Source organism: Chionomys nivalis, chromosome 8 (genome assembly GCF_950005125.1).
Source record: "Chionomys nivalis chromosome 8, mChiNiv1.1, whole genome shotgun sequence".
Lineage (NCBI taxonomy): Eukaryota > Metazoa > Chordata > Mammalia > Rodentia > Cricetidae > Chionomys > Chionomys nivalis.
In genome coordinates, this window is record NC_080093.1 from 78,795,781 (window position 1) to 78,823,145 (window position 27,365).

A 27,365-nucleotide genomic window follows, 5' to 3' on the forward strand; every position below is an offset into this window, starting at 1 on the left:
TGAGTGGAATCGGTGTATTTGTCCTTTTTTAACTTTCATTTAGCGCCATGTTTTCAGGGTTTACCTTGCCATGACATGCATGGGTCTGTTACATGGTTAGTGAATAATACTACATTGTATAGATAGATTCTCCAGATTAGAACATTTTATCATTTATGTATATGTGTATGCTGTGCATGTATAGGAAAGAAGCCAATTTATGGGAGTTGGGTATTTTTTTTTACCAGTAGGTCTCGAAGATCAAACTTTGGGTTTTCAAGTTTAGCAGCAAATACCCATAACTACTGAGCCATTGTGTTAGCCCTCATGAACCAGGTTTTACTGTTTGCTGTTTGATTCATCTTTTAGTAGAGACTTGGGTTTGGTTTTAGCTGTGTGAGTAATGTGCAGTATCTGTCTGTGCCCTCGCTTTGGATTATTTTGTATGTAATGCTGTCGATTTGATGTCCAATGTGATTATCTTGTTAAGCCTAGAAGTCTTTTCTGCAATGATTGTGCCATTTTATGTTCTAACTTTCATGAGGATCCTGGTTTTTTCCTATTGTTGCCAACATTTAATTTTATGTATGTATAATGCATGGTGTGTGCATGCATGTCATGGCCTTTCTGTAGAGGTCAGAGGACAACCTTGGGTGTTAGGCCTCCTTTGCACCTTATTTAAGGCAGAATCTCTACTTCTCTGCTTTTTGGTTTATCTTCTGCTGTATGTACGAGACTACTTGACTCATGAGCTTCTGGGGATTCTCTTTTCTTTACCTTGCATATCCCTGTCATTTGTTATGATTACAGCACTCCCATCACTTCATCTGGCTTTTACATGACTTCTGAGGATTCTAATTCAACTCCGCATGCTTGTGTGGCAAATTTTTACCTGCTGAGCCATTCACTCAGTTAACATTTGGCACTTTCCTGGGAGTTTGTTCATAATCCTCATGTAGTTTCAATTTTTATTTTTTTAACGACAAATAATGTGTAGCTTCTGTTTCTGTCATTGATCAGTGGATATCCTTCAGAATGTTGAATTAAGTTGTTCTGTTGTTGAGATGTGGGAGTTTTTAGAAAAACATTCTGGTTGTTGAAGCTTTTTTTTTTTTTGGAATCAGGGTTTCTTTGTAGATTTGGAGTCTATCCTGGAACTCGCTCTGTAGACCAGTCTGGCCTCGAACTCACAGAGATCCAGCTGCCTCTGCCTCCTGAGTACTGGGATTAAAGGTGTGCACCACCACCGTGTGGCTAGAAAAACTTTCTGGGACTTCCTTGTTAGATACTTGATTTGCAAGCGTTGTGTCATCACTTTGAATTGTCAGTTTAGTCTAAGTGGTGCCATATTTAAGGAATCACCGTTAAATCTAGTGCAAGAAACCCTTTTCCCGTCAGGAGTTTGATAGTCTTCACGTCTGCATCGGGTGTCTTGTCGATTTTGCATATTTTCTTTTTTAAAAATGATTGAGATTAGGGTCTAGATCCCATTCTCCAACACAATTGAAAAACAAAGCTTATTTTTTTCTATTTTTGTTTTTTTACAGTGTTACATGAAAGTTATTTGTCTGTTTTTTTTGATACTATTTACTCAATACTAGATGCATTTAAATGTCTCATGTGTATACAAAACTTTAATAAATAAAGTTTTTGAATGTGAATGTCTTTGGTTAGAGAAGAGAAAATTGCCATCATGCGAGAGAAGCATACAGCGTTGATGAAGCCTATTGTGTTTGCTTTGGAGCATGTTCGGAGCATCACTGCTGCTCCAGCAGAGACACCTCATGAAAAGTGGTTTCAGGATAACTATGGTGATGCCATTGACAACGCCCTTGAAAAACTGAAGACCCCATCAAATCCTGCCAAGCCTGGAAGCAGCTGGATTCCATTTAAAGAGGTACAGAGTAGTTGCAAAAGCACTGTTAATGTGGAATGTTTTCCATGAGACACACCATAGAACATGAGAAAAGGTTTTATAAGCCTACTGAAGGTATCTTGTGATTATTTGCTGGTAAGTACAGTAGAGAAAATTACTCATTTCGAGAATTTAGTGACTGGACGGCAGGGAGGGTGGCAAATACTATGCCTGTATACTAGGTATTTACTGTAAGTCTAGCTGTTTCTAACCCTAGGAGATTAGAAATTTGAATTTTTATGACTAGTTTTTAAGGGGAGAAGTAGGTATTTCTAATAGTTTTTAGGTTCAGCATCGTTAATCTGAAATGCTCCAAAATCCAAAGCTTTTGGAGTAGTGCTCATATTTTTCATTTAGTGAGGTACAGTAAGTAAAATTAATATTGATATCCTAAAATCTGAAGAACTCAGAAGCCTGAAACACCCTGAGTGATAAAATGGATTTAATATTTATTTGACCTCTTTTCTAACCAATATAACAATGCAATTTGCCGATTGGAATTATTTGTGGATTTAGATATTTGAGAATCCTTGTTTTACTCTACTTAATTCTGTTTTATTTATGATCTTTCCCTTCATAGCAGTGACACTGGCAGTCACGAGAGCTCCTTTTTTTTAAAAAAAATATTTATTTATTTATTTATTTATTTATTTATTATGTATACAATATTCTGTCTGTGTGTATGCCTGAAGGCCAGAAGAGGGTGCCAGACCTCTTTACAGATGGTTGTGAGCCATCATGTGGTTGCTGGGAATTGAACTCAGGACCTTTGGAAGAACCGGTAATGCTCTTAACCACTGAGCCATTTCTCCAGCCCGAGAGCTCCTTTTTTATCGATCATACTTTTCTTGCTTTTCCTTGTTCCTCATTTCTCTGACACTTTTGGTTTTAATTGGTTTCTTTGTTGAGCTTTACTGCCATGAGAAACACAAGACACAAATACACAGCTTCAGTAAATGAAAACTGCTAACTCACTAGGAGTGGTGGTGCATACTTTTGATCTCAGCCCTTGGGGGGCAAAGGCAGGTGGATCTCTTAAATTTGAGACCAGCCTGCTTTACATAGTAAGTTCCAAGATAGCCAGAAGTAGGTAGAAAGAGCCTGTCTCAAAAAGCATACATAAGGGCTAGAGATTGCTCAGCAGTTAAGAGCATTGCCTGCTCTTCCAAAGGTCCTGAGTTCAATTCCCAGCAACCACATGGTGGCTCACAACCTTCTGTAAAGAGGTTTGGTGCCCTCTTCTGGCCTTCAGGCATACATGCAGACAGAATATTGTATACATAATAAATAAATTTTTTTTTTTTTTTTTTGGTTTTTCGAGACAGGGTTTCTTCTGTAGCTATGGAGCCTGTCCTGGAACTAGCTCTTATAGACCAGGCTGGCCTCGAATTCACAAAGATCTGCCTGTCTCTGCCTCCCGAGTGCTGGGATTAAAGGCGTGCGCCACCACCGCCCGGCTATAAATAAATATTTTTAAAAAATACATAAAAAGAAAACTTCTAAGTCTTGAGGAAACCTCCCAAAGTACTGGACAAGAAAACTAGCACAGACTATGCTGTTTCTGAGGTATATTCAGCTTGTCTATTAGGTAGGACCAGATGTCCATGGTCCAATGCCAGTTTCTTTCTTTTTAAAATTTTTAAAATTGATTTTATTGAGCTATACATTTTTCTCTGCTTTCCTAATAAATCTTGATTTATACACACATACACATATACATATGTATATATAAAATCAGTCTTCTGCCTGCATTATGCTAGCTGTTGTTTTTGTTAGAAAAGCTAAAAACCTGGAGGAGATACAGTACCTTTAAAGTTGATGTGTATGAGATAAATTACTGAGAAAGAAATTTTTAAGGTGGTAGGGTTTTTTTTTGTTTTTTGTTTTTGGCTATCAAATCCCAGGGCCCTTGTATGCTAGGTGAGCACTCGACATTTCTCATCCATGTTCCATATTTAACTAAACAATAGTCTGTTTATGTGCCAGTTTATCTGTTATTGTCTGGATTAAGGGGAGATTGTCATTTCTATAATTTTATAACCAAGATTTATTGAAGATTGCTCTTTAAGTTTATATGTTATTAGTTTGTTGATTCAGGTATACATTAGCTACAAACAGGAGTAGGGGTAGAGTTATGTTTGATACTTTATTCCCTGGGGATAGATCTGTGCATGATACATTCATTTCTCCCTTTGGTTATTTGCAATACTTTTCCTGGGTCTTTTTTGTATTTCAAAGGGTCAGAGCTCTAAACTATTACTTCTGTTAAATTGTCTGTTTGGTTTGGTAGAGTGTCTTAGAAATTGGCTTCATGATTGAGCAGTATTTGTTCTTATAACTCTGTGTCAGTAACTTTGCAGGTGGTGTCCCAAGGCCATATCTGCCTTTGTGCTATAACAAGAACTTACTGATTTCTTTTGATGTTGCTGAGGCATAACTCATAGCACCATAGTGACCCTCTGTGGGAATTTCTTTCCATCTCCCTGAGGTCTCTTTACTTGGCAGAAAGGGGACGGTATCTTAAAGTAGTGCTCACATACAACATATTAGCACAGTACTCCCTGCTTCGAGTGTGGTCCACATTTCTAGGGTCAAACATATGAACTAGACACCAGGTATTTATGGGGTGTTTTATTTTGCTTTTATGCCAATTGCAATGTGTTGTACCAGAATGCAGACTTGTTTTTCCACCTTATGAACATAGATAATGCTGAGTTTGCAGCAGAGAGCACAGAAACGTGCAAGCTACATCCTGCGTCTTGATGAGATCAGCCCTTGGTTGGCTGCCATGACTAACACTGAAATTGCACTTCCTGGCGAAGTCTCAGCCAGAGACACTGTGACAATTCACAGTGTGGGAGGAACCATCACCATCTTACCAACTAAAACCAAGCCCAAGAAACTCCTCTTTCTCGGCTCAGATGGGAAGAGCTATCCTTACCTTTTCAAAGGTAGAGTTAGAACTAAGTCATGTTTTTAAGAAAAACATATGATTGTTAATGGTGTATGTATGTGTATGCCTGTGTGTCCATGTGAGTTGGCATGCACATTAAGATAAGCCTGTTGTAGATGAAATTCTGTATTATGTCTTGTGTGATTTTGAATGGCATTTAGCTGCATGTCACAATATTTCACCCTCTGCACCTTGTTTATGAATTTATATAAGCAGACCAACTATGTACAACTTAGTGTGAATAACTAATGCTAATACCGCTGAATAGAGTTTGTTGATGCTTATAGGTCTGCCTTACTTGTTTATTATTCTTAACTGAAAATGCAGGCAGTGGTATATTCCCAGACCTGTTTGTTACCCATCCTGGTAATTTTGGTTTTGTTTTTTATAGGATTGGAGGATTTACATCTGGATGAGAGAATCATGCAGTTCTTATCTATTGTAAATACCATGTTTGCTACAATTAATCGACAGGAAACACCCCGTTTCCATGCACGACACTATTCTGTAACACCACTGGGAACAAGATCAGGACTGATCCAGTGGGTGGATGGAGCCACGCCATTGTTCGGTCTTTACAAACGATGGCAACAGCGGGAAGCTGCCTTACAAGCACAAAAGGTTGGGTAAATTTCAAGTGCACCTGTATTCTTACTGGACTATGTATGAACAAGTGTGTGTTAGGGCATTCTCAGGTGACTGTGTAAAGTCAAGCGTATTTGCATGCTTTTAATGGCTTATCAAGTTGTGGTGAGATATTCCTTATTGGGCAGTAAAGTTTAAAGATATGTAGTTGCTAATTGCTCAGAAATTTGATGTTTCAGATTTTAAACGCTCTTATGAGCTTTTAAATTAAATTAATAGATAATAGAAAACTTTGAAACCCCTAACACTTCCAGTATTTAAATAAGAAAGTTTTGACATGGACCTACTTGATCACTACAGTGTCCTATTTTGTACCTGTGAATTTTATCATTTGATTCAGACTGTGTATCTGGGCAGTTTATATGATGCTAAACAGCGAAACTGAATGGGGTCCCAGGTTAGCCAAAGCCACTGTGCAGGCAGCCAATAAGAGCTGTTGGAGCTGGAAGGGGTCATGCTTGCCTTTTTTCATTTTTGTTGTTGTGTTTGGGCATCTAATTCCATGGCCCCAAGATTGCCAGACCCACTTGTATCTTTAGCCTGGGAAGTTGAGTTTTAAAGTAAACACAGACCTGTAATACAGTTAATGAAGAGTAAGATAAAGTTAGTGGCTAGAGGGACTGTTTTTAAACTTTGGAACTTATTTCTTAATAGCTATGTTTATTTCATACTGAGTTTATCATCAGTGAAGACTGAAAATATGTGCTAGTGGATTATGCCTTTATAAATGAATTGTTATTAAAAAATAGATTGAATTTTAAAATGAACTTTCAAAAAATGCTTTATAATATTTGTATTTCCTCAAGTAAAATTAATCTTTTCTTTAAAAAAAAATTTTAAGGCCCAAGATTCCTACCAAACTCCTCAGAATCCCAGCATTGTACCTCGTCCTAGTGAACTTTACTATAGTAAAATTGGCCCTGCTTTGAAAATAGTTGGCCTTAGCCTGGATGTATCAAGGAGGGATTGGCCCCTGCATGTGATGAAGGCAGTGTTGGAGGAGTTAATGGAGGCCACACCCCCAAACCTCCTGGCCAAAGAGCTCTGGTCATCTTGTACCACTCCTGATGAGTGGTGGAGAGTCACACAGGTACGCGGCACTTGGGGTTAGGTGCACCATTGTTACTCTGGCTGTGTGTGATCTGATCCTCTTTGTCAGCCTTTCTGGTTTTTTCTCTTTCTTCCAGACTTTATAGTCGAGTCCTGTATTTGAATGTTACTTGAGAGTTATAAAAGTGTGGCTATGACTGTGAGGGAAGGGTGGAAGGGATGATGGATGAAATTAAAAGGTGAATATTGAAAGCTGAAGTTCTTTATTTTAAAAGAAATGGGGGTTGGGATGAGCATGAACTCCACCTCTTAGGGCCAGAGGCAGGCAGATAATCTGTGTGTTCATGATCAGCCTGGTCTGCATAGAGAGTTTCAGGCTAACCAGGGCTACGTAGTGAGACCCTGTCTCAAGAAAACAAAGACAAAAAACTGCCACAGCATTCTTGAGGATGGCGATGGAGCTTAGTGGCTAGGAGTGTGTACTGCTTTCAGGGGACCCAAGTTTGGTTCCCATTACCCATGTCAAGAGGTTCACAACTGTCTGTTACTCTGGCTCTGGGGGATTTGATGTCTTTGTATTGGCTTCTCTGGACTGCACTAATGTGCACTTCCACACACATAGATGTAATTAAAAATTGAACTAAATCCTTAAAAACAGGAACTTCTCTCCTGAGCATGCCTCTGAAGTGCTTTGTGGTTATTGTCTTATTTTAGAACAGGGGAGTAGGGTTATGGCATTATATTGATTTTTAGATTGTCTAGTGCCTGTTGGAGGAAGATTGGCTCATGATGTTTACCTGCTCCCTTCCCATCTTTAGTCCTATGCAAGATCTACTGCTGTCATGTCTATGGTTGGCTACATAATTGGCCTTGGAGACAGACATCTGGATAATGTCCTCATAGATATGACAACTGGAGAAGTAGTTCATATAGATTACAATGTTTGCTTTGAAAAAGGTAAGATAAAATAGGCTTTTGCATTTATTTGAAGGCCAGTTTTTTTTTTTTTATGTTAAGGGCAAAAATATAATTTATCTTTTCAAGGTAAAAGCCTTAGAGTTCCTGAGAAAGTGCCTTTTCGAATGACACAAAACATTGAAACAGCACTGGGTGTAACTGGAGTAGAAGGTGTTTTTAGGCTTTCCTGTGAGCAGGTATGCCTTTCCTCTTTTGCCCTGTAGCATAACTGTTTAATGAGCAAAATCCATGGGATGAAGTTTTAAAACATTTTTATGTGGAAGCTTATATTGAGTTTACTGAAAATACATCTAAAAATAGGTTCTCCACATCATGCGGAGAGGCCGAGAGACTCTGCTGACGCTCTTGGAGGCTTTTGTGTATGATCCCCTCGTGGACTGGACAGCTGGTGGTGAAGCTGGGTTTGCAGGTGCTGTCTATGGTGGAGGTGGCCAACAGGCTGAGAGCAAGCAGAGCAAGCGAGAGATGGAACGTGAGATTACCCGCAGCCTCTTTTCTTCCAGAGTTGCTGAGATTAAGGTGAAGCCCAGGGATATAATATCACTGTCATTTTTTTTTTTTTTAAAGCAGTGCAAATGGACATAAGGGTTGAATATGTTAGGGCTTCTCTGGGTATAAGGAGTCCACATCATCTCTGTTAGGCTGTCCTCCCACACAAACACACTTAAACTCTTTGGAATTAATGGTATGTTTAACCATCAAACACTTCGTTTTTATTTGAATAATTGAATAGCTTTTCTTCCCTTTCAATAGTTACAGATCTCAGGTTTATTTTCTGTGGCCTGTGAATCTGTTTACTTATTGCTAGGTAATGTACATGTATTGATTATCTTTGTAAAATGGGGGCATTACCACAAACCTAGTTCTTAGGACTTTAGCTAAAACAAACACACAGGTGTAACAACCTTTACAGTTTATCTAACAGGTGTCACAGTGGAACCTCTGACAGTTCCTAAGTCTTCCTGATCACACCCCTTTTTCCAGGTGAACTGGTTTAAGAATCGGGATGAAATGCTGGTTGTGCTTCCGAAACTAGACAGCAGTTTAGATGAATACCTGAGCCTACAGGAGCAGCTGACAGATGTTGAAAAACTGCAGGGCAAACTGCTGGAGGAAATAGAATTTCTAGAAGGAGCTGAAGGAGTGGACCATCCATCTCGTACTCTGCAACACAGGTTTAAAATAATAATTGATTTGTACTTCTCAGTATGTGCTAATAGAATTTTTGTATTCGTTTAAACCCTTGTGCAGTGGCAGTTACTGCATTTGCTTTTTTGAGTTTAACAAAAGCATACCGGAACTAGAGAGATGGCTCAGCAGTTAAGAGCATTGGCTGATTTTACCTAGTACCAGGGTTTGGTTCTCACAAGTCTATAAATTGAGTTCTAGATGATCCAGTCCTCTTCTTACTTCCCTGGGCTCTTACACATAAACTTTATGGAGACATACTCACATGAAAATAATAAGTAAATAAATCTTTAAAAAGCATACAACTAGAGGGATCCCGGTGAATGACCCTCACGTAGCAGATACCCCCAATAGTTGAATATGCAAGTACCTAGCATTGCTACAAGCTTTCAGACTACAAAGATCCAGCAATTTTCTTTCAAGGATTCACAAACTCAGCATATGTATTAGAGTTTATTTAAAATGTTGTGATCGTAGTTTAGGAAATTGCAGTGTTGGAGCAAACTGGAAGAGGAAGGGGACTTTGAACAGGGCCCTTGAGATTCAGAAGGTGCTAGCCTGGCAGCAGTGGCGCACATCTTTAATCCCAACACTTGGGAGGCAGAGACAAGTGGATCTGTTTGAGTTCAAGGTCAGCCTGGTGTATAGAGCAAGTTCAGGACAGCCAGGGCTACACAGAGTAACCCTGTCTCGGAAACATTCCCTCCCCACAAAGACACTAACTAGACTTAAGTTTTCGAAAAGTCCAGTTTTTACTAGATAGAAGAAAGAGCTACAAGTTATCTTTGGCTTTGGTTTCCTGATCAGATATTCTGAGCATACTCAACTACAGACCCAGCAAAGAGCTGTTCAGGAAGCAATCCAGGTGAAGCTGAATGAGTTTGAACAATGGATAACACATTATCAGGCCGCATTCAATAATTTAGAAGCAACCCAGCTTGCAAGTTTGCTACAGGAGATAAGCACACAAATGGACCTTGGTATGTGAGCATGTGGGTTCTGGCATTGTATATATTTGAAAGGATGGGATTCTGATCTGTGCTCTCAATGGCTACTGACTTGAAATGGTTTCTTTGTGACTATCTTTACTACAAGGGCCCCCAAGCTATGTACCAGCAACAGCCTTTCTACAGAATGCTGGCCAAGCCCACCTCATCAGCCAGTGCGAGCAGCTGGAAGGGGAAGTTGGCGCTCTTCTGCAGCAGAGGCGTTCTGTGCTCCGTGGCTGTCTGGAACAGCTGCATCACTATGCAACTGTCGCTCTGCAGTATCCAAAAGCCATATTTCAGAAACACCGAATTGAACAGTGGAAGGCCTGGATGGAAGAGCTCATCTGCAACACCACAGTAGAGCGTTGCCAAGAACTCTATAGGAAGTAAGTTGAAGGCATCTTTTTCTCTTCTTTGCACACTGAGGGAAGCAAGGTTGTGTTATAGGTTGGTATCTTAGTTAGGGCATCTTTCTTTTGCTATGATAAAGAATATAACTGGGCTGGAGAGATGGCTCAGAGGTTAATAGCACTCAGTATTCTTCCAGAGGTCCTGAGTTCAATTCCCAGCAACCACATGGTGGCTCACAACCATCTGTAATGAGATCTGGTGCCTTCTTCTGGCTTGCAGCATACATGCAGGGAAAAGTCTGTATATATAATTAATAAATAAATTTAAAAAAAAAAGAATATAATCAACAGCAACTTGAGAAGGAAGTAGTGTATCTTACATCTTATTAGGCCAAAGCAGCTTCTTTTTTAACCAATGGTAATAAAACAAATTCACAGTGTATAGAGGGGAGTCCCACAATAGCCCAGCATCAAAGGAAGAAAGGGTAGGAATCCAAGGCAGTAAACCTGGAGGTAGGGACTGATGCAGAGACTATGGAAGAAGATTGCTTACTGCTTTTTTTGCTCAGCCTGCGTCGATGGGTTGGCACCATCTTTTGTAGGCTGTGCTCTCCCACATTAATCATTTAGCGGGAAAATGCTCTAAAGACTTTCTTACAGGCTATATAGTAGAGTCATTTTCTCCTGAGGTTGTTCTTCCCAAATAAGTCTAGGTTTATATCAAGCTGACAGAAACCAACCAGCACAGTTGCATTTTTTTTCCTAAAAAATGATTTAATAGAAGTTGATTTGTTTTTGTTTCCTTTTTTTTTTTTTTTTCGAGACAGGGTTTCTCTGTGGTTTTGGAGCCTGTCCTGGAACCAGCTCTTGTAGACCAGGCTGGTCTCGAACTCACAGAGATCCGCCTGCCTCTGCCTCCCAAGTGCTGGGATTAAAGGCGTGCGCCACCACCGCCCGGCCTTTTGTTTCCTTTTTTTTTCTTTAAACCCTGCTCTTTGAAACAGTTTGTCCTATGTCAGCCTTCCAAGTAGCTGAGGTTACAGGTTCATGCTAGCACCCCCATCGATCGATCTATCTATCTATCTATCTATCTATCTATCTATCTATCTATCTATCTATCCATCCATCTATCCATCTAATCTATCTAATCTATCTAATCTATCTATCTATCTTTGGTTTTTCGAGACAGGGTTTCCCTGTAGGTTTAGAGCCTATCCTGTAGACCAGGCTGGCCTCGAACTCACAGAGACCCATCTGCCTCTGCCTCTCGAGTGCTGGGATTAAAGGCGTGCGCCACCACCACCCGGCTTATTTATTTATTTTTCTTAAGAGGATGCTTATCCATAAAGGCAGACTGACTCGAACTACTAAAGACTTGGATATGATTCAGTGTTGTAAATATGGCACGTGTAAGGCTATAGGTTCTATTCCTACAGTACTGCAGAGAGAGATAGAGGGTATTAATGTGAGTTCATTCAGGGTTTCTCTTGCAAGCCGCAAACGCTGTTTTTCTTAATTAGTATATACAAATGTTAGCATGGCAGGATTATTTAAGGAAGTTACGCATCATTGATTGTATTACCCCATAAGCCATCTTACAAAATAGCTTATGTTCTTGAGAGTTTATATGAAATACAATTAATAATTTGTAATTTTTGAGGATAGAATGCAATTTTTCTGTATATTTTACAGTGTGAATATTATTTACAAATAGGGGAATATTAATATAAGCAAGCACCTGCTTTGTTTTTATAGGTATGAAATACAGTATGCTCCTCAACCACCTCCAACAGTGTGTCAGTTTATCACTGCCACTGAAATGACCCTTCAGCGGTATGCAGCAGACATAAACAGCAGACTGATTAGACAAGTGGAACGCTTGAAACAAGAAGCTGTCACTGTGCCAGTTTGTGAAGATCAGTTAAAAGAAATTGAGCGTTGCATTAAAGTTTTCCTTCATGAGAATGGAGAAGAAGGGTCTCTGAGTCTAGCAAGTGTCATCATTTCTGCCCTTTGTACTCTTACAAGGTGAGCTAGCATGCTTCATACTAGATCATTGTTTTGTTTTAATCCCAAATTGAGAATACTATTAGTTTTGGCTTGTGTTAGAGTTACTTTGTTTCAGATTTTTAACTCTTCTCTAGTCTATATAACACCTAATCAAATCTGTTTTCATTGCCCACATAGGCGCAACCTTATGATGGAAGGTGCAGCTTCAAGTGCTGGGGAGCAACTGGTTGATCTGACATCGCGGGATGGAGCCTGGTTCCTGGAGGAACTGTGTAGTATGAGTGGAAATGTCACCTGTTTGGTGCAGTTACTGAAACAGTGCCATCTGGTTCCACAGGACTTGGATATTCCCAACCCAGTAGAAGCATCTGAAGCTGTTCATTTAGCCAACGGAGTATACACATCCCTGCAGGTGAGCATGTATACATTTTATAAGTTGGGTTAGGAACATAGTTCGGTTGGTAGAGTGCTTGCTTAACCTGCAAGGAACTCTGGGTTTGATCCCTAGAACCACATAACCAAGAGTGGTTGCAAATGCCTATAATCCCAGTATTCAGGAATTAGAGGCAGGAAGATCAGAAAGTTAAGGTCATCCTCAGTTTTGAAATTAGGTCTTAAAATAACAACTTCAACAAACAACCCAGCAGCAGAACAGATCATCAGGAAAGACGAGGCCCCGAGTTTTTTACGTTGAGGTCTTGCTTAAAATTGTGCGTACATAAAGCAGTGATGGGATGAGGTTTGCAGTTAATTCAACTGTTGAATATTGCTTAAGCACACATTTAAAATAAGGATTGGAGCATAGGTCTTTTGTTTTTGTTTTGCTTTTTAATTTTTTGAAACAAGGTTTCTCTGTGTTAACAACCCTGGCTGTCCTGGAACTCACTCTGTAGACTAGGCTGGCCTTGAACTCAGAGATCTGCCTCCTCAGTGCTGGTATTAAAGACTTGTGCCACCACTGTCCGACCAGAGTGTGGCTTTGTATAATTTTTTTGGTTTGTTTTTTGAGTTGGGATCTCATTTCCCTTTTTTTATATATTTTTTAATTTTTTGAGGTAGGGTTTTCTCTGTGTTAACAACTCTGGCTGTCCTGGGACTCACTTTGTGACTAGACTAGCCTCAAACTCACAGAGATCCACCTGTTTCTGCCTCCTGAGTGCTGGGATTAAAGACAGGAGCCACTCTAGTTTGGCCAGAGTGTAGGTTTGTGTGTGTGTGTGTGTATATTTTTTTTTTTTTTTTAAGGCGGGATCTCATGCAGCTTTGGCTGGCCTGTAGCCCATGCCTCTGCCTCCTAATCCCAAGAGCTAAGATTAAAGGTGTGTACCACCACACCCAACCTAACAGTTTTTAGTTTTTGGAGGCAGGGTCTCTCTTTGTAGCCTTGGCTGGTCTGGAACTTACCATGTAGTCTATCTCAGATTTATGGCAACCCTCAAACTTGCAGTAGTCCCTCTGACTCTGCTTCCTGAACGCTAGGATTACAGGTGTGTGCCACAGTGCCCTGTATGAGTTGTTTTTAATTTATGGGAGTGCATTATCAAATGTATAATTTATCTAAAATTTAGAGAAACATTAATATATATATATATTCTCTTTATAGGAATTAAATTCAAATTTCCGGCAAATCATATTCCCAGAAGCACTTAGATGTTTAATGAAGGGGGAATGCACTTTAGAAAGTATGCTACATGAGCTAGACAGTCTCATTGAGCAGACGACTGATGGAGTTCCTCTGCAGACTCTAGTTGAGTCGCTTCAAGCCTACTTACGAAACACAGCCATGGGACTTGAAGAAGAAACACATGCTCATTATATTGATGTTGCCAGGTAAGCGTGCTAGCCAGCTGGCAGATCAGCGGTGGTGACCCATGCCTGTAATACCAGGGCCTTGAAGACTAAGGCAAGGACGTGGCCAGTTTGAGTCATCCTGTCAGAGAAAAAGAGAGGTGGTAGGAATTAGGAGGCAGCCAGGTAATGAGATTCTGAGCTCTAACCTAATTAAATTTACTTTCAATTTTTAGGACAAATCTGATTACTGATACATGCTCATGCCTTTAAAAAAACAAGTTCATTACTTCATAATAATTACAGATTAATTAGAGATTGTCTGCAGTCATGTGCAAGTTCATCTCTTGTCTGACCTTACTTGCATGTTTATTGCTTATAGTACAATAGCAGTGTCATGAAATGGGCAATGGGAAAGTCACGGAACATGCTTGTATTTTGCTAATAACACATACTCATTTCAGTGTCTGTTCCCTTTAGTAGCTTTATACAGGTCTTTGTTGTGCACACCACTACCCTTTTGTTGCTATAGCTACATGTATATGCATAAAGTTCAGTGCGTGTATTGGGTTGTTTTATTTTTTGCTATTTGTGTGTTTGGGGGGGGGTGAGGTGCTCTGGTGCACATGCGAAAGTCAGAGGTCATATTTATAGAGTCAGTTCTCTGCTTCCACTTTTACATGGGTTCTGGAGCCTAACTTAGGTTGTTGGGCTTGTATGACAAGTACCTTTAGCCCGTGAGCTCTTTTGCCAGCTCTCAGTGTGAGTTTTTTTTTTAAGCCATTGAAGCATCTGAGGTGAACTTGACTGATGAAATGGGTACCCCACATCAGACAAAGTTTTAATTTAGTTCATATTTATGTTTGGGAGATTAAACATTCTTTGCTTTTATATAATCCAGAAAGGCAGTTGGACTTTGGAACCCATTAAGGTTACAGAGCTCTCCAGATCTACATTGTTGTTGTGACTGAGCCCTATGCCCCCTTGTTAGTCTAGAGATTTAGGATCTCTTTCTTTGGCATTCTGACATTGAATTCACGGCAGAAAATATAAGTGGGTAAGGGGCATGGAGGGACAGAAATAATGCCCACTTGATTTCCTTACATGGGAATTGAAAATTCCTTACATGGGAGAGGAAGGAGTGAAGATTTTTTATTTTCCTCACATGTGATGTCTGCATCTGCTCATTCTGGTTTACATTCTTTCCCTTGTTTAATTTTTATTATGTATGGGGAGGTTCTCTTGCCACTGTGCACATATACAGATCAGAGGAGCTACTTTGTCATTTGCATGTCTCTACCTTTTTTGGGTTCTGTGGAATGTACTCAGGTCGTTGGACTTTGATAACCTGATAGGATCTGCCTTTATCTAGCCATTCTAACAGCCTCCCCTTTAGTTATTTTGAAGTATTTTTCCCCTATAATTTTTTCTTAAGTAATACAGGAAATACAAAATATGAACATATCTTTCAACAAAAATGTAGGAACAATTCCTTCATGTCAGTGCTGTATTTAGAAATTCTCTTTTTTCCCCTGTTACTTTTTAGCTGTAGCTTCATAAGAGTATAATAACGTAGACAGGTACCAACTAAAAGTTGTTTAAAATATTCACATAACAGCAGTATCATCATTTCAAGCAATGGTTAAAAATTTGACTTAAGCTGGATAGTGGTGGCGCGCGTCTTTAATCGCAGCATTCTGGAAGCAGGCAGACCTCTGAGTTCAAGGCCAACCTGGTCTATAAAGTGATTTCTAGGACAGGCTCCAAAACTACAGAGGAACCCTGTCCCTGCCTCGCTTTCCCTCTGCCTCCTCCCCCCCCGCCCAAAGTTGGCTTAAATCAGCGTATCTTTTTTTTTTTTTTTTTTTAATATTTATTTATTATGTACACAGTGTTCAACCTCCATGCCTGCAGGCCAGAAGAGGGCACCAGATCTCATTACAGATGGTTGTGAGCCACCATGTGGTTGCTAGGCATTGAACTCAGGACCTCCGAAAGAGCAGTCAGTACTCTCAACCTCTGAGCCATCTCTCCAGCCCCTCGGCATATCTTTTACTGAATTTCAGATCTCACTTTATTTGCTGTGTGTTTGGGTGTGTGAATGCAAGTACATGTGCCCGTGTCTGTACATGTAGAAGCTAGAGGTTGATATCAAGTGTCTTGCTGTATTGTTCTGCTTTTCTTTTCTTTATTTTTGTTATTTTTGGTTTTTTTTTTTTTTTAAATTGTAAGAGTCATTATGTCACTGATTGGCTGTTCTTGCAGGATCCCCCTGTCTTGGCCTCCCATTGGTGGGTTCATAGTCATGTAACACCATGCCTTGCTGTTTATGAAAGTTGTCATCTGCCATGCTCAAAATTTTTTTTGAAGTTTTTAAATGTGCATAATTCAAAACTGCATATTCCAAGTGGCAGGTACTTCCATTACTGTCTAAAGTTAGTTCCAATTGCCTGGCTATGACACCACTGCACCTAGAATTAGGTTATTCTTGACAGTCTTATATATTAATGTAGTATTTTTTAAGGTATCATTCACTTTCGTAAAATTTAGGTCACATAAGTAGTTATTACATATTATTAAAAATGAATTGAAGTCATGGATTTTATAATGCAGTTGGCACTAAATACTATTTTCTCATAGCAGTTCCCATAATGCTAGCCTCTGTAGGCTTTGCACAGCAGCTCTGAGACTTACAGGCTTTTGTGTTGCCCCAAACAAATTCTCCTTCAGGTGAGGTTTTTAATGCCCTTTTCTTTTTCTCTAGAATGCTGCATGCTCAGTATGGTGAATTAATTCAACCAAGAAATGGTTCAGTTGATGAAACACCAAAAATGTCAGCTGGCCAGATGCTTTTGGTAGCATTTGATGGCATGTTTGCTCAAGTTGAAACTGCTTTTGGCTTATTAGTTGAAAAGGTAAACATTAACTTGGTTTCATGAAAGGTGTTAAGTGCAGTAGTCATTCACAGAGAAAGTGAACATTCCTTCTTTCTTCTTACATAGTTAAACAAGATGGAAATTCCTGTAGCTTGGAGGAAGATTGATATTATCCGGGAAGCCAGGAGTACCCAAGTCAATTTTTTTGATGATGATAATCACCGTCAGGTGCTAGAAGAGATTTTCTTTTTAAAAAGACTACAGACGATAAAGGAGTTCTTCAGGCTCTGCGGTACCTTTTCTAAAACGTTGTCAGGTAATAATGGCATACTGGGTTAGGCTGTGTTAGCACTTTCGAAGGGATAGTGATGGAGCAGGCTTGTTTTATTTGCACACATGTGAATTCTCAGTGCTTCAGATAAGCTGTTTAATCTTAACATTCAGGACCTGTTTTAAGATGATTTTTGTTTTTTTAGGATCAAGTTCACTTGAAGATCAAAATACAGTTAATGGACCTGTGCAGATTGTCAATGTGAAAACCCTCTTTAGAAACTCTTGCTTCAGTGAAGACCAAATGGCCAAGCCTATCAAGGCCTTTACAGCTGACTTTGTAAGGCAGCTCTTGATAGGACTTCCAAACCAAGCCCTTGGGCTCACACTGTGTAGCTTTATCAGTGCCCTAGGTGTAGACATCATCGCTCAGGTGGAGGCAAAGGACTTTGGTGCTGAAAGCAAAGTTTCTGTAGATGATCTGTGTAAGAAAGCTGTAGAGCACAACATCCAGGTAGGGAAGTTCTCACAGTTGGTTATGAACAGGGCTACTGTGTTAGCTAGCTCCTATGACACAGCCTGGAAGAAGCATGACCTGGTGCGCAGACTGGAAACCAGCATTTCTTCCTGTAAAACAAGCCTACAGCGGGTGCAGCTGCACATCGCCATGTTCCAGGTGAGCAGTTTGCTGTTTAGTGTGGTTTTCCTTATACACATGTATGCCAGTGTAAAAAAACATATAAACTGCCTCAACTGTGCCAAACCAAAGTGAATACTTATAGGATTATTTTTGTGTTTGCAGTTAATGTGTTGAGTAACAATGAGTATTGATCATGAATATAATTTGTAACAGTTGTATTTATTCATGATATAGGTTGATCTTCATCCTGTATTATTGGATTTATGATTAAATTTATCTTTAAATAGGTTTTACGATGCTCTCAAATACAATATATAGCTTTGGATCTAAGTAAATCTGCCTTTATTTTGAAAACTGCTTATAGATGCCTATTTTCTCATGTTAGCACAGGCCTTGGGATAACAGATTAGGTTCTAACCAAACCTAGTTCTGATATCCTATCTATAGATAGAGGGGTGCTATCCCTTGTGGAAGATGACTTGTGAGGGTTAGGCAGCTATCTCTGAAGATGGTATGCACAGTGTGACTCAGGGATGGCTTCCTTATTTATTCTTTGATAAATATAGGCTTCGACATTATCAGTAGCATCAAAAAAGTTAAAGGCATTGGAGAATGTTAGTTTTTGGAATCAGTTTTGGCATAAGCAGTGGTTATTTTGGTTTTATTTTCACTAGCTATTACTTCATATTAGTTGGGTATTAATAGTCCTGCTTCTCACACATTGTCTGGGGTGGGTGGGGTAATGCTTTATGAATTACAAAAATGTTTTATGCTTTGAAATAATGTACATTTTGGATGTTATTACCTTAAAACTTATCAGTGCTGAGGTTGGGAATGTTAGTTGGCAATTCATGTACAAAGTCCAGTACTGCATAAACTGGATTTGGTGGTACACACTTGTTTGGGCAGGAGGATCAGAAGTTGAAGTTCATCCTTGGCTATGTAGCAAGTTTGAGGCCAGCCTTATCTATATGAGACCCTGTCTAAAATCATAGTAATAATAATAAAAAACAAATGCCAGAAATTTAAAATTGACAGTTAACGTTAAGGGAAACTTGTTAGGAATCCTCTCCATTTTTAAATTTGGGCACACTTAAACTGTAAGCATAATGTATAACTATTAGATTATCATTTGCTGTTTGGTGCTAGGAATCAAATCCAAGGCCTTACACATTATGTTAGATGCATCACTAAACTATACCCCCAGCTCCTGTATTAGTTGTAGCCCAAATGACTGTCAGAACATTAAAAAAGAAAAATGGTTTGATAGTGTGAAGAGTTCTTTTTCTGTCTAGTCTCCTTGCTAGACAATCCTATCAAACCCCAAACTAATTTCACTGCATCCTCTTACCTAGAGATTTGACACACACATCATAAAGACAGAGTATACTTTTTTTGTTTGTTTGTTTGTTTGTTTGTTTTTCGAGACAGGGTTTCTCTGTAGCTTTTGGTTCCTGTCCTGGAACTAGCTCTTGTAGACCAGGCTGGCCTCGAACTCACAGAGATCCGCCTGCCTCTGCCCCCCCCCCGAGTGCTGGGATTAAAGGCGTGTGCCACCACTGCCCGGCCAGAGTATACTTTTTTAAAGTTATTTTGTTTTTAAATGTAGCTCAAGCTGACCTGAAACTTGTTGTTATCCTCCTGTCTCAGTCTTGGCAAGTGCTGGGATTACAGGTTTATGCCACTAGATCTGGAAAGGTCAGTTGTCTTTGGGTATGCCTACCTAATATAAGACTTATCAGCTGTCTTAAGAATTCCTGTTGGAATGTGTCAGTGATCTCTGAGGTTTACTAGCCATCCCCATGTCAGGGGACTTTTCAGTTGGATGTGGTACTTCTTTCACCAATTGTCCCTTCACTGCCACTCAATTTTCTGTCTTCTCCCAGTCTTACCTCGTGCTACCCTTCGCTTATTTATCTGAAGTTTTGTTCTGCTAGTACTACATTCCTTTTCTCTTTAAATAGTGGCAACACGAAGACCTCCTTATCAATAGACCACAAGCCATGTCAGTCACTCCACCTCGGTCTGCAATCCTGACCAGCATGAAGAAGAAACTGCATGCTCTCAGTCAGATTGAGACTTCGATTGGGACTGTTCAGGTGAGTTTGACTGTCTTGCTATTAGCACATTCTGATTTGCCAAGTAACTAACTAGTGATGTTCATTGTATTTGTGTCTGTCTTTGACTTCTAAGCCAAGGGAGTATAACATAATCCCTTTTCACTTTCATTTTAATTTTTTAAATTTTTTTTGTTTTTAGTGAAAATGAAGAGCTTTTCATAGAATATATTTTGGCCAGTTTCCCCTCCCTCATCTCCTCCAGAGCTTCCACCTCCCACTCTTTTAACACCATACCTTCTTTCTCTCATAAGAGAACAAATAGATAAATTTTTTTTCCCTCTTACTCTCCAAGGCCAGGGACTCTTACAGTAATGATTTCCCTGTTTACTTTGAAACTTGGTTGCTTTTGTAGATAAAGGGTTTAATATGTTCAAGGCAGCAGGCATGTTTCTAAATGATTGTTATTGGTTATATGCTTTCAGCTGTGTTGAAAGAAAACGAATTTTTTTTTAAATAAATCTGGTCTTGAAGACATGTATATAACTCAGATAGTTGGTGACATTTCTGATTATATAATTTAATAGTATAATATGAAATGCAATACTAATATAGTATTTTTAATTTTTTTTTTTTTGTATGTTTGTTTTTTTGAGATAGGGTTTCTGTATAGCCCTGACTGTTCTGCAACTCTTTCTGTAGACTAGACTGGCCTCAAACTCAGAGGTCTAGCCGGGCGGTGGTGGCGCATGCCTTTAATCCCAGCACTCGGGAGGCAGAGGCAGGCGGATCTTTGGGAGTTTGAGGCCAGCTTGGTCTACAAGAGCTAGTTCCGGGACAGGCACCAAAGCTACAAAGAAACCCTGTCTTGAAAAACCAAAAAAAAAAAAAAAAACTCAGAGGTCTGGTGCTGGGATTAGAGGTGTGTGCCACCACCGACTGACTGGCTGTATTTTAAATTTTTGAAGTGAAACTTTTTGATCTTAGTTCTTTGAAGTTGGCCAGCAGTCTGCCAGTTGAGCTTTGAACTATGTCCCCAACCATTTTTTCTTTTTTCCTCCCTCCCTCCCTCCTTCTTTTAATTTTTAAACTTATTTTTCTTATGCTAAGAATTGAACATATGGTCTCATACTTGCTAGACAACAGAGGCTACCCCTCAGTTTCATACATCTCCAGTAATGTTTGGACTTTTTTTCTCTCCTCATTTTGGCATAGAGGAGACAGGTTCTTACCCTGTAGCCCAGGCTATCCTGAAACTGTTCGTATTTAATTTTTTAAAAACTACTTAAAAAAACGACAATAACAAACACTGAAAAAAAATCCTAAAAACATGAAAGTGCTATAGATGTCAAGAAAATAAATTGCTGGGTGGTGGTGGTGTACACCTTTAATCCCAGCACTCAGGAGACAGAGGCAGGCAGATCTGAGTTCAAGGGCAGCCTGGTCTACAAGAGCTAATTCCAGGACAGGCTCCAAAGCTACACAGAAACCTTGTCTTGGATCCCCCCCAAAAAAGAGGGGGGGGAATTAAAAATCTCTTCTTCCCGATAGCTTTGACCCTTAAATATGCAAATAAAATCAGGGTGAATGGGCTGGAGAAATTGTGCAGGGGTTGAGAGCACTGACTGCTCTTCCAGAAGACCCAGGTTCAATTCTCAGCACCACATGGCAGCTCACAACTATTACTCCAAGATCTGACACTCTTACATAGACATACATGCAGGCAAAACATAATGTACATAAAATAAAAATAAATAAAGTAAAAAAAAATCAAGATTAACTTCAAAACAGAGGTGGTTGAGGTGTTTTCTAAATTAAGCATGCCCGCCCTTGCTTCTTTTGACTCTGACTAATCATAAAATGCTTAACATAAAGTGGAGAGTGTGATAAGGGCTCAGGGATTCTGCTGACTTTTACAGGAGAAACTAGCAGCCCTCGAAGCAAGTATTGAGCAGCGGCTGAAGTGGGCAGGTGGTGCCAATCCTGCACTGGCACCAGTACTACAAGATTTTGAAGCAACAATAGCTGAAAGAAGAAATCTTGTTCTTAAAGAGAGCCAGCGAGCAAACCAGGTACTGCATCCTGAACCTACCGTGATTGTTTTAAGATTATGAAAGCATTAGAATTTTGTGTTTGGGTGCGCTTTTGCTATTTCAGATCTAGGAATACTGATGTGCACTACTTAACAGCCTTTGTAAACAATTGGTGTGTTTTCATAAGAGTCTTATGTTCTCAGAACCAGTTCTCATTCAGATTCTAAAATGCATAGGTAGTGTTGTTTTTCACATCATCAGTCTTCTTCCCCACCCTGTGTGGGTTCTCTCTTCACAGGTCACTTTTCTCTGCAGCAACATCATTCATTTTGAAAGTCTACGAACAAGAACTGCAGAAGCCTTAAGCCTGGATGCCACCTTATTTGAACTAATCAAAAGATGTCAGCAGATGTGTTCATTTGCGTCACAGTTCAACAGTTCAGTCTCTGAGTTAGAGCTTCGTTTGTTACAGAGAGTGGTAAGTCCTGTGGGAGTAACTAACTAGAAGTATTAAAAATAATAAGGCCAGCAACACAAATTAAAGTTGTGATTATTTAAGACTAAGTAATATAACAAATTGTTCCAATTAATGCTTATTCTATTTAGGACACAACTCTTGAACATCCCATTGGCAGTTCTGAGTGGCTTCTCTCAGCACACAAACAGTTGACCCAGGATATGTCCACCCAGAGGGCTGTTCAGACAGAGAAGGAGCAACAGATAGAGACCGTCTGTGAGACCATCCAGAGCTTAGTGGACAGTGTAAAGACTGTGCTCACAGGTCATAACCGGCAGCTTGGGGATGTCAAGCATCTCCTGAAAGCCATGGCTAAGGTAATGCATCTCACTGACATAGTTTCCTGACTCAAGACCTTATATATAGGTCATATCTTGGTGGAAAGTTGTGACACTTTGTAATAAAAAATAACTTCTCAATTTACATCTTGCAACTTGTTTGTAACTAGGTCACAATGTGTTTTCAGCAACTGTTTTTTTTTTTTTTTCTAAAGCAGACATGATTTTTGTACAAAGAGAATCTGAGGCTTAAATAGATGAACTTAGTGTCCGGTGGAACAGCTATTTTGGTTTTTAGTTTCTTCTTCCCCACTTGTGTCTCCAAACAAATAAAGCTTTTCTCCGAAGTGAATTAACTACTGTCTCCTCTTCCACTACCCTATTTAGTATGATTAATAAGAAAATCCATTCCCCCAGAAGACTAAAGTACTTCATCATTTTGATATTTCTTTTTATTTGGTACTAGAAATAAAGATCCTGTAAATAAAAGAAACTGACATATAATAGGCAGATCAAACACAGTGACGTTTAGATCATTTATTACCTCTTGATCACAAGGTGACTGTCTTGAGAGGAATTGCTTGAACAAACAAGTCTGTTACTAATGTATTGTGTATTGGTGGCAGGATGAAGAGGCTGCTCTGGCAGATGCTGAAGATATCCCCTATGAGAGCAGTGTCAGGCAGTTCCTGGCTGAATACAAATCATGGCAAGACAACATTCAGACAGTTTTGTTCACGTTAGTCCAGGCCATGGGTCAAGTTCGAAGTCAAGAACATGTTGAAATGCTGCAGGAAATCACTCCAACCTTGAAAGAACTGAAGACACAAAGCCAGAGGTAACGGTCAACTCTCATGACGTAGAAGCAAAGCCTAAGTATTTACTGATGTATTTGTAAATAGTTACCTGATAAAAACATTTCATAAATAAATGTTTCATAAATTTTGTATTTCAGTATCTATAATAATTTAGTGAGTTTTGCATCACCGTTAGTCACCGACGCAGCAAACGAATGTTCAAGTCCAACATCATCTGCTACTTACCAGCCATCCTTTGCTGCAGGTATGAAAGAGGCCAATCTTCATGTGTTGACAGTTTATACATACAGGTTTAGGTGCTTAGGGATGGGTGAAGGTCTATTGTGTTTATAGTCACTACCTTTTCAAGGAGTCTTTAACACTGTCATATAACCAGGCTCAATAATTATCATTAAAAGAACTTAAATAGCAGAAATACATGTATTGTAAAATACTCTTTAAGCATGGTGGTGGTTTAAAAGTTTATTTTAGCTGGGTGGTGTTGGTGGCACATGCCTAATCCCAGAACTCTGGAGGCAGAGGTAGGATCTCTGAATTCAAGGCCAGCCAGGTCTATACAGAGAAACCTTGTCTTGAAAAAAAGAAAAATTTTACCTTAAGAGCTAGGCCTGGTTGTACATGCTTCTAATGTCTTTACATTAGAGGATGAGGCAAAAGATTGTGAGTTTAAGATCAGCCTGACCTAATAATAAGACTGTCTCAAAACAAACAAACAAACAAACAAAAAAAACAAAAAATAAGACAAAAGACCGATGAGTGCTTACCATTCTTGCAGAAGATGGGAGCAGTTCCTAACTCAAAATTTCCTGTAACTCCAGTTCCAAGAGATCCAATGCCCACTCTGCCCTCTTTGGGTGCACGCGCACATGCACGCCCACACTTGCGCGCGTGCGCACACACAAAATCGAATAAAATCTTTACAAACCAAACTGAAAAAGAAAACAATCAGCAAATGTAATAGAATTTAATATTGTTCTATATTTAAAATAAGAATTTTATATTCTGAATTTAAAATAAATGGATTGATTTTCCTTATAAAGAATAGCTAAGGTCAAGTATGGTGGTGCATGCTTATAATCCCAGTCCTTGGGAGGCCAAGGCAGGAGGCTTGCAAATCTGGGACTTAAGTGATCTCAGACTTTCTTCTTTCTACTTACTTACTTCTTCACTTTTTATTTATTTTGATACATCTCTGCATTGCTGTGACTGTCCTGGAACTTGGTATGTGGATTAGACTGCCCTTGAACTCTTGGAGATCCCTCTGCTTCCCGAGTGTCTGTAGTTGAAGGTGTCTTCTACATGCTTCTGAAGTCGGCTTCAGACTTTTAATTTTAAGATCTAACTTTTTTTTCTTGTTGGTACTTTAGAATAGTAGAATTAGATTAGAAAAATCTGTTTGGAATCTTTCATTTCAAAGTAAGCCGTGAAAACTACTGTGTGCATCTGTAGGGTTTCCCCCCTCCTTTCTTTTCTTTTATTTATTTGTTGTTTTTGAGACAAGGTTTTTCTGTGGGAGAGAACTGGCTGTCCGGGAACTCATTCTGTATACCAGGCTGGCCTCAAACTCAGAGATCGACCTGACTCTGCCTCCCGAGTGCTGGGATTATAGGCGTGCACCACCACCACCTGGCTTTTTTTCTACGTTTTTTAAATAATAATATATTCACAATAGATCATTTTGTGAGTGTGGTTTTCTGTTGGGTTTTACCAGTTACTGTTAAATTGGTAATGGCTTTATGTAAAATTAATTAATGTCCTAAAAGTATATCAAGCTATGCTGACATCTTCATCCATCCATCTATCCATCCATGCATCCATCCATCCTTTTTATGTGCATTGGTTTCTTGGCTGCATGTATGTCTACATGACGGTATCAGGTCCCCTGGAACTGTAGTTACAAACAGTTGTGAGTTGCCATGTGGGTTCTGGGAATTGAACCTGGGTTCTCTGGAAGAGCAGTCAGTGCTCTTAACTGCTAAATCATCTCTTCAACCCAACACTTAGGATACTTTTTATTTTTAAAAGAGCATCTCACTGCTAAGCCTGGTTGGCCTAGAACACACACAGAGATTTGCCTGCATCTGCCTCCTGGGAACTGGATTTAAGGTGTAGCCATCAGCCTTGCTGCTGCTGCTTCTACTCCAGTATGTTTTGGCCATGGTCTTTCTCCTACTTCAACTTCCCCCAGATTTATTTATTTATTCCCCTCTCTCCCTTTCTTCCTTCCTTCCCAATGTCTTATATATATATTTTTTTCTTTTTTAAAAACAAAATTCCAACACTCAGGAGGCAGAGGTAGGCAGATCTCTGAGTTCAAGGCCAGACGGGTGTACAAAGTTCCAGGATGACCTGGGCTACATGAATAAACCCTGTCTTAGAAGCACAAACAAAACACACACAGAAAAAAAAAACACACACACACACATGAAATAATCTGTTTTATCAGCCTTGTTGTGTCTGGAAAATGCTGTTGACCTGGAGTCATCCACCACCTCTGGCTTTTAAAATCTTTCTGCTTCTGCATAGATTGTTGAGTCTTGAAGGGAAAAGTGTGTTACAGATATCCCATTTAGGGTTGAATGTTCTAAAGTTTCTCTCTAATGTTAAGTTGTGGGTCTCTGTGTTAATTAACCATCTACTGCAAGAAGAAATTTTGACCATGAGGTTGAGTGATGTGCTGACATGGGTCCCAGTTATGTGTAGTGACTATAATGTCTCTGGTAGAGAGCCATTCTGTAGTTGACAGAGAGTTGCAGAGGGATTGAGATTGGTTGGGAAAAGTGGTTTAGGAGGGTGATGAGGAAGCTTTTTTTCTACCTTTATGATTTTTAAATTTAATGTATGAATGGTTTGCCTGCATTGTGCACCATATAGGTGCCTTGTGCCCTCAATAGTTCAGAAGAGAGTGTCAGTCAACTAACTATCCTGGAGCTCAATTTACCAATAGTTTTAAGTCACCGTGTGGATGGATGTTGGGAGTTGAACAAGAACCTATAAGAGCAGCAAGTACTCTAAACTACTCAACTGTGTTTCCCAGCCCCAATCATTAAGGAACACTTTTTGTGGGGTGTGTGTGTGTGTGTGTGCGCGCGCGCATGCACATGGGTGGGTGGGTGTGGTTTTCTTTTTTCTTTTTTGGGAGGGGAGAGTGTTTTTTTGAGACATGGTTTCTCTGTGTAACAGCCCTATGCATCTTGGAACTAAATCTTGTAGACCAGACTAGCCTTGAAGTCCTTGAGATCTGCCTGCCTCTGCCTCCCGAGTGCTGGGATTAAAGGTGTTCTCTACCACTGCCCGACTTTTTTTTAAAAGGTTTTAATTTTTAGTGTTTGTCTGCCTACATTGCCAAGGAAGGCAGGAAGAGGGCCTTGGATCCTCTGGAACTAGATAGTTACAGACATTTATGAGATGCCATGTGGGTGCTGGGATTTGAGCCTAGGACCTCTGGAAAATTAGCCAGTGTTTTTAATTGGTGAGCCATCTCTCCAGCCCTGTACCTTGTTTTTTGAGGCAAGGTCTCTCACTGCACCTTACCTGGGTTCACAGATTGGCTGACCAATGAGCCCTAGAGATCCACTGTCTCTGCCTTCCTTGCACTGGAATTACAATTGCACTCTGGCTCTTAATGCCCTAATTGCTCGAAGTATTGACTGCCACTGTTTATCATTGCGTAGTGAAGATCGTTATGTTTTTTTTTTTTTTTTTGGTTTTTCGAGACAGGGTTTCTCTGTGGCTTTGGAGCCTGTCCTGGAACTAGCTCTTGTAGACCAGGCTGGTCTCGAACTCACAGAGATCCGCCTGCCTCTGCCTCCCGAGTGCTGGGATTAAAGGCGTGCGCCACCACCGCCCGGCTAAGATCGTTATGTTGTACAGATTCATCTATTGAGAATCCCACTGTTGAGAAATTGTATTTTTAAGAACATAATTGTTATGTCAAGGGATAAGGACTTTTACCATCATAAACTTTTCAAGGTTGAGTACTGTGGAGTACTTGCTATCAGCCATGGCCATCTCCTTGTTTGTGTGCTGCT

The 27,365-nt window shown here is 39.7% G+C and overlaps 1 protein-coding gene across 4 annotated transcripts in view; it reads left to right on the forward strand.

The window, feature by feature from the left end:
• The window catches only part of Smg1 (SMG1 nonsense mediated mRNA decay associated PI3K related kinase), a 102,076-nt gene that overhangs the window by 68,781 nt on the left and 5,930 nt on the right, over positions 1–27,365 (forward strand). For all 4 annotated transcript variants that reach the window (XM_057779857.1, XM_057779858.1, XM_057779859.1 and 1 more), the window contains 22 exons: positions 1,654–1,876; positions 4,599–4,845; positions 5,239–5,468; positions 6,334–6,582; positions 7,361–7,499; positions 7,587–7,696; positions 7,821–8,039; positions 8,505–8,695; positions 9,516–9,688; positions 9,804–10,083; positions 11,803–12,075; positions 12,235–12,469; positions 13,661–13,887; positions 16,610–16,760; positions 16,848–17,037; positions 17,198–17,667; positions 19,596–19,730; positions 21,608–21,760; positions 22,020–22,199; positions 22,328–22,555; positions 23,143–23,354; positions 23,472–23,578. In XM_057779857.1, the coding sequence (XP_057635840.1) occupies positions 1,654–1,876; positions 4,599–4,845; positions 5,239–5,468; positions 6,334–6,582; positions 7,361–7,499; positions 7,587–7,696; positions 7,821–8,039; positions 8,505–8,695; positions 9,516–9,688; positions 9,804–10,083; positions 11,803–12,075; positions 12,235–12,469; positions 13,661–13,887; positions 16,610–16,760; positions 16,848–17,037; positions 17,198–17,667; positions 19,596–19,730; positions 21,608–21,760; positions 22,020–22,199; positions 22,328–22,555; positions 23,143–23,354; positions 23,472–23,578 (4,622 nt within the window). The remainder of the gene's footprint in view (positions 1–1,653; positions 1,877–4,598; positions 4,846–5,238; positions 5,469–6,333; positions 6,583–7,360; positions 7,500–7,586; positions 7,697–7,820; positions 8,040–8,504; positions 8,696–9,515; positions 9,689–9,803; positions 10,084–11,802; positions 12,076–12,234; positions 12,470–13,660; positions 13,888–16,609; positions 16,761–16,847; positions 17,038–17,197; positions 17,668–19,595; positions 19,731–21,607; positions 21,761–22,019; positions 22,200–22,327; positions 22,556–23,142; positions 23,355–23,471; positions 23,579–27,365) is intronic.